The sequence below is a fragment of the Betta splendens genome, chromosome 11, assembly GCF_900634795.4.
Source record: "Betta splendens chromosome 11, fBetSpl5.4, whole genome shotgun sequence".
NCBI lineage: Eukaryota > Metazoa > Chordata > Actinopteri > Anabantiformes > Osphronemidae > Betta > Betta splendens.
Genome location: NC_040891.2, coordinates 3,669,398 through 3,676,712, shown reverse-complemented (window position 1 = coordinate 3,676,712; position 7,315 = coordinate 3,669,398). Strand labels below are relative to the sequence as shown.

The 7,315-nt window shown below is 44.7% G+C and overlaps 1 protein-coding gene across 1 annotated transcript; it reads left to right on the top strand.

The window, feature by feature from the left end:
* Window positions 1-723: 723 nt before the first annotated feature.
* Window positions 724-6,021, top strand: cited4a (Cbp/p300-interacting transactivator, with Glu/Asp-rich carboxy-terminal domain, 4a). Its single transcript, XM_041072897.2, is given in 3 exon segments — window positions 724-807; window positions 810-908; window positions 2,806-6,021. Coding segments are annotated over 3 exon segments (906 nt in total). The 5' UTR covers window positions 724-738; the 3' UTR covers window positions 3,544-6,021.
* Window positions 6,022-7,315: the final 1,294 nt, after the last annotated feature.

The following is a 7,315-nucleotide window of genomic DNA, read 5'->3' as shown; positions in this document are numbered from 1 at the left end:
TGGAGACGTGTGTGAGTGGACAGCTGATTATGATAAACCATGACGCTAACCTCGAATTAACAGAAAGGGTTGAATTCCTTGAAGCAACACATGCAAACGAAGCTCCTGTTTTATTCTGACTGTAGTTTGTTCCAGAAATAAGCAAAAAGGTTAAGTTATGTAAATTGGCCAATGAGTAAAATAGTCCCACACTCACACTGGCTCTAAGACTAGATCCTGGCTGCGGACTGAAAGTTGTGTAACTGTAAAATAAAATGGCAATAATGCAGATGCATCAAGTAGATATTAGTCTGCTCATTATTAGTAATAACAGCAGATACTGTATTCAGATGTGTTTGGCATGTGGACAAGCTGACTAACCACACGGATCTCGCGCTTGCGTTGCTGTCGAACATCTCGTTAAAACGTCCCTTTCCCCCGCAGCGGCGGCAGTCACAAGTGGCCGCCGCAGCCCGGAGCGTCTTTCTGCTCTTTAAACAGAACGCTTTCAGTTAAGAGAGCAGGGATCATTACGGATAATAGTGTAAGGGTAATGATGGCAGGCGGCGGCGAAACCTCTCCAGGATGCAGGCAGCGCTGCTCGGCTGAGCGGGGATCAGTGGAGGTAGTTAGTGAATGTTTCTTTGCACAGTGATTAAGGGGGAGGACCAATGGCAACAAAGGAGACGGAGAGGACGGTAGCTCCTCCTCCCCCTCGCTCTTCCCCTCTCCTTCTCTCTCTCTCTCGGTGCTTTATAGATGTATATAATCCCCGAGCTGACCCAGAAAACAAACTCCTCTGAGTGCCGAGACGCCGCAGAGTTGCAAATCCGCCGCAGGGGCTGCATGTAGCCGGAGCATCAGCTGGACAAATAACCCCGGCGCTCATCCAACTTCTTCGAACGGATTCCGCATTCGTTAACGCATCGGTAGGTGTCGTCTTCTTTGACTCCGAAAACAGGTAGAGATCGACACACTTTTGCCTCCCCTTTGTAACAATACCAGCGACGAAAGCGGCCAGGTTAGAGGCGATTGCTGGAAATCTCTTTGATTCACTTTGCAGACTTGCGGCGGCTGCATTTGTCACGGGGTTAATGGCACCGAACAGCCCGCATGCACGGTCCCCGAAGATGCGAAAAATGGTGTCATGCTTGTGTAATAATGCCAGCAATTACCGTACTCCCTCAGACTGTGTATTTACAAAGTGGCATTTGGCTGAATGATAATCCAGATCTGCAGAGAAGCGCCACAGATCTGTGTAATTAGGCAACACAAGAGCCGAATGCTCTGCGGAGGATTTAGGCTGTTGAGGAAACTGTCTTGTTTTATCAGCGCTGTAAAGGCTTGAATTGCTACAAGCAGCCAGGGGGCAACGCGAGGGTTCATTTTAGAGGGTATTTAAAAATTCAATGTCTTTGTTTTCCGTCGCGTTGCTCGCGCTGGATGGGTTTCATGAACGGCGGCCGTCCACTCACCCGCTCAGACGCACTTTATCAAATAAACGCCGTCCAGTGGAATTGAGCTCCGTCCCACTCGGAGCGGGATTCGTCACGTAGGTAATGTTAATTGAGGCTCGTTGTGCAGGGACAGTGTGAATTCGGAGGCGGTGTGTTTGGGAGGAAGGTGTGTGTGGTCTGGAGGAGCATTCCTCTGTGTCCTCTCCGCTGCAAGGGTATGGCTGCCCTCGCCTTGTCAGTGTGATATTCGTTGGTAATTAACAGATGGTGTAATTATGGAGGGCTGAAGTGTTTCTGTTTCCTTTCTCTTTTCTGTTTTAACGCGCATACTTCCGACTTGACGGAGAGGGCGTCAGAGAAAGAGACAGGGCTGCTTCTGATGAGAGCTCTTGACTTTGAGAAAATGTATTTAAAAACATTTATGGAATTGGAAGTTGAAAATACACAAACAGAGAATCTTATTTAAATGTAGGAGCTGGTTAATAGCGCTGTTTTTTTTAAAACATCACGCTGTTGATAGTACATTCTTAGATATAGTTTCTTGTAGGGTCAAGTAAAGAAGATCAAACAAACACGGGATCCTACGTTTCCCACAGTGCAACTGAAAAGCATTTTTTCTAGCAAACGTTAAGTGTCTCATAAATGGTGACATCATTAAACCCCAGTCTCTCAAGCAACCAACCAACCCCGATGACACCATCTTTGTACAGTTTAAACATATTAATAATGCATTTAGACATGTTAAATATGACAATGAAATCATTCATGTACTAAAAGGTTATTTAATCTTTGCAAAGCTGCTTCTTATTTATAATTAAATATTTTTTATTCCAAACAATAATATAGAAGTTTCTGAAATTCAGTCTCTTTGTACCTTAGTTCTCAGCTATTAGCTTTAATTTTTACAAAACTCTTAATCTAATAAGCTAATCATCTGTAAGGAAAAACAGATAATGAACACAAACCCATTTGTAATCAGATACATCTCACACTAGCAGTGGCTGTGACCAGTATTTTTTTCTTGAATTTGAATAAGAAAGTTGTCCTTGAACGTGTTACTGGTCTTTATTATTCATGCTCGACTGTCTTAAAGTGAAGATGTTGCTGACATGTTTGAGCCTCATCATAGTTGGGTAGACGCTCCACAGGCATAAACCTAGATCAAGCTTTTGCTGTATTTTTAGAACGTAAGACTGTTCTGAGACACAAAATGCACCAGTATTAATCCAGTATTACTCATCAGGGTGACTGCATTGGACTTGGTGAATAAAACGATAGCACTCATTTAAAATGTGGATATCTCTGGATTATATACCTTATAATGTATTCTGGATGTATGAAAAATTGAATGTAATGTCTTCTTTTTTAGAGTGGCACAGCAGCCATGGCTGAACATATGATGATGCCTATGTCCCACGGCTTCAGGATGGGCATGAATGGGCCACCGCAGCACAACGGCCAGCAGGGCATGCGCGCCATGCCTAACGGCCAGGTGATGCACTACGGCAGGAACCCTCAGAACAACATGGAGGCCGCCATGCGGCAGAGGCCGGGCATGGTGGCACCGGGGGTCATGGGGGGCCCTGTGAATGGAGCTCCTATGGCCAATCACCATCACCAGATGTTATCTGGGAACATGATGTACAATGGGCAAGGCCCGCAGCAGCACCACCCCATGCATCCACAACAGCAGCAGCAGCAGCAGCAGCAGCAGCAGCAACAGCAGCAGCAGCAGGGTGGACACCCACAGCAGTACCACCATGGTAACCTCACCTCCCAGCAGCTCATGGCCAGCATGCACCTGCAAAAACTCAACACTCAGTATCACGGACACCCACTGGGCTCTGCCAATGGACACCACATGCCGAACGGCGCCCAGTACAGGATGGGTCCTTCCCAGCTGTCGGGCATGCAGCACATCGGCGCCCCTTTAGGGCTAAACGGCATGGACATGGATCTGATCGACGAGGAGGTTCTGACGTCGCTGGTGCTGGAGTTTGGGTTGGATCGCGTCCAAGAGCTGCCCGAACTCTTCCTGGGACAAAATGAATTCGATTTCATATCGGACTTCGTGTGCAAGCAGCAGCCAAGCACGGTCAGCTGTTGAGCGACGCAGCCAAAAGGCTGGCATGGTTTGTTTGGACTGGGCACCCCAAAGAATGACAGAGCGGCAACGGTAGCACAGCGAGAGGTGACAATCTCTCAGTTCTGTTTGGGTGTATTTGTGTCCGTGCCGACCTGCCTGCGACTTGATGAAGAACGACGAGAGCATCAGGTTTCCTCTTCTTTGAGCCGGTGCCCAAAAAAATCTGTCGTTGGCCAAACGGAGGCACCGTGATGCGGCCGGCTCTGTCTGTACCCATCGGGCCCCTCAGCACATGTGCCTGCAGTGCAAAGGCTTCGGGATAATTGTAAACTTAAACAAAATGGGGGAAAAGGGACCTGGAAGTGTTTGTCAGGGTCTGCTCAAGTCTGTGGCTAATGTGTTTTTATCTTTGGTGACACCTTCAATTAGTAGCAGACATTTTTACAGATCTATATTAAATCATCCTCTGAATATGGTTCTGCAAGGATGAAGGGATTCAGAGTCCGGAATGATTTTTGTTTTTGTGTGTGTGTGTGTGTGTGTGTGTGTGTGTGTTTGTGTGTGTGTGTGTGTGTGTGTGTGTGTGTGTGTGTGTGTGTGTGTGTGTGTGTGTGTGTGTGTGTGTGTGTGTGTGTGTTCAGAGAGGAGTCCTTAAAAGAATAACATGCTCCTTTCCTTGTACAGGAGTGAGGTTGTGCAGATGATATGATGATATGATTAAGCTCAGATTGGTCAAATTGATTGAATGCTAAATGTGTCACACGTTGTGTTTGTGCTCCAACGAAGCGTTCCAGTCCTCATTGGGTTACGCTGTTCTTGGGTTACTGCTCAGTGGAATTGGGAAAGGTTTTAGTGGATTAGAAGTACTCCAACCACCACTTTCCCACCAAACTAGTTCCAGGGCTGGTGCTGAATTTGGAACCTGTTCTGAGAGAAGCATCAAAACTATTTCTAGAATGGAGGGCCGCTTGCTTCATATAACATTACTTACATGTGTTTAGCAGCATACATGCTAGGTACCTAGCTAAAGGCTAAGGCTAAAACTCACAAAGGCTAACATATATTGTCTTGGCAAACAAATTTAACACATACTATATGTACGTATCATGGCCCCATAGAAAAATAAGCTCAGTGTGGAATCACTATATGCTCACTGTTCATAACAACCAAAATGAGCTGACCCATTGAACCAATGTGATCCAGTGTCTGGAGTGACAATCAGACGTGTTAGTGTTGCTGTTGCGTGTAGTAGCTCGAAGACTCTTCTCACCTGTAGTAACAACAAACCAGTTCTCCTAAGGTTTGCAGGTTAAATCAGTCAGCACAAGCCTCGAAGTGTCGCCTTGTGTGGGACTCAAGAAGCTGCTGGTCACAGAGATGTAACATGCTTTAGTGAAATCCAAAGGCCGGTCAGGCAGACATGGCGCTCGCCGACTGCACTTAGCTTAATCATTATTTAAAGCCGTGGCATTGATTTCATTAGGCAGGACAAGGAAACGCGGACCACAAAGCGTGCAAAGTTGTTGTTTTGCCCATAGATTATCTTACTCCGCTGCTTTAAATTACATCTTCTCGCACACTTGTCTAAATTGGCTTCATTCCCCCGCTCACCTAATAATTATAAAATGTTCTTCTGAGATTTTTCTTTCTCCCATCTTTGTCGTAACACAATTAGTAATTAGGTTTGTGTCAGAGTTGTGGGTCAGTCGAGGGAAGGACTCCCACGGCTGCGATGCTGTTTGTGCAGCCGCGTTAATCTGCTCCGATACGAGCGCTGCGCTGGAGGTCTGCCATCCGCCAGCTTTGGAGTGGAACAATGAGAAACGCTGTTATTGTACAAAAGGCAGCGAAGTGCCAGCGTGCTTTCTTCCTGACAACGTGAACCCAAACAAGCCCACAACCTCGCAGGTTCAATTGATTTACTTCTGGCCTTAGCGAGACAGCGGTCTCTGATTCTTGCTATATCAATAAGAGCAGCCTTCTTGTGTATTGTATCTTTGTACCGTAGACTAGAAGTGAAGTTGATCTAGACAACATTAAAGGTACTTTAACAAACAAACAACAAAAAAAAGACATTGTCAGATGTAAATGTTAAATCAGTGGCTGATTTTGATGTGACAAGAGATTATATCCTACCTTTTATACAAATGCGTGTGTAGATATGGTTAATGCCAATGTTTTCGGGTGCAGGGGCTCTGCTGAAGCTTTAAGACCAAGTAGACTTGCATGTTACCGCGGGCGCGTCAGGCGCCGCCACTTTCCCACGAGGCAACTGCGAATGTACAGTGTGACACTTTGTGGGAACTTGTCTTAAGATGGTAGATAAACGTGTGAGATTGTACTCCTTGTTCCAAATTACACATCATCCATGTGGGTAGAAACCCCTCCCCCGCCCCATGACCCTCCCACCCGCCCCCTTTCCCAAAAGCTTTTGTAATGTTATTGATTCTATTTTAAGAAAATGTATTTATTTTCAAATAAAATATTTATTTAAAGAAAGGTTTTTAGTGTGTCTCTTCTATCAATCGTTTTGTACATTGTAGATTGTATTAATGTGCTTCTATGTAACAAGCAAAGTACAATCCCAAACAGTGATGACTCAGCACACTGTCGACCCGAAGCCCGACTCGTTTCATGGTGTGTTATATAATTGAAACATTGAACTTTAACAGAGTAGAAGCCCTTCGAAGTGGAATGTAAACATCTCAGCAGTGCGCTGGTTTGTAAAAAAACAACATCCCCCATTCTTTTTTTTTATGTTGCGCTATTTAGTATGACATGTCTCTCAGTGACGTTCATTCGTCTGCGTTCTTACCTGCTGGAGCTGAACGAGGAGCTCGTGTGTGTGTATATATATATATATATATATATATATATATATACACACACAAATTATACATTTCTAATTGGGTGCGCAGGAAGTCATGGTTACAAGGAGGCCTGGAACACACCATCGCTCAGCATGGCAGGGACATGTCCTTGAGCATTTTCTTTGCTTGACATGAGCTGTTTTAATTCTTGAAAACCAAAGTTGTCGACATGCAAACATGCAGCTTGTCAGGTTTCCCTACAGCCATATTTTAGGTGCGGACGTCCGGGATTGGAAAACCATCATATGTGGGTAAGGAGGAAGATCAGTCTTGTTTTGGAAAATAGAAACATAGTAAACAATGCTGTCATTCCCTGGTGTCTCACTCCTGTTTCGTGCTGGGCTTGCATTGAACCTTGCAAGAATTTTAAGACAAAAGCCTGATAAAATGTTTGCATCTAAAGAAATGATATGCATGTATTAATAGAGAAAAGAGAAAGCCTTTCTATGTAAAACATACATTTGAAAAGTAGTTAAAATATAGTAAATTAAAACCAAGCAACACAGTCTGTCAGTCACATTTTGCCCTACTTGGTCGACCGGGCAGGACTTTGGATTGTGCGGGTCTGATCCACAGCTGCAGGTAGAGTTTGCTCAAGGTTCCTCCTCCCAAAAGTGGTTTAACCAGTTATTAAGTTGCATCACATGCACTTCAGACAATACCTGATATGCAAATGTGCGCTTTAATGAGTGATTCTGTTCAGAGTGATGACTCACTATGAGACTACAGCAGCCGTTACAAAGTTTGCTTTATGTTGACTTTCATAAAGTGAGCCATTGTTCTTGTTTCATGTATTTATGCCAAAAAGCCGAAGCGTTTGGCCAAAAATCAAGTGTAACAGTCAAACAACGTCTTAAAACGGCTGCTTCTGCATCTAATAACTTTACACCATCACATATACCATCAAATAAAGTGCTGTAATA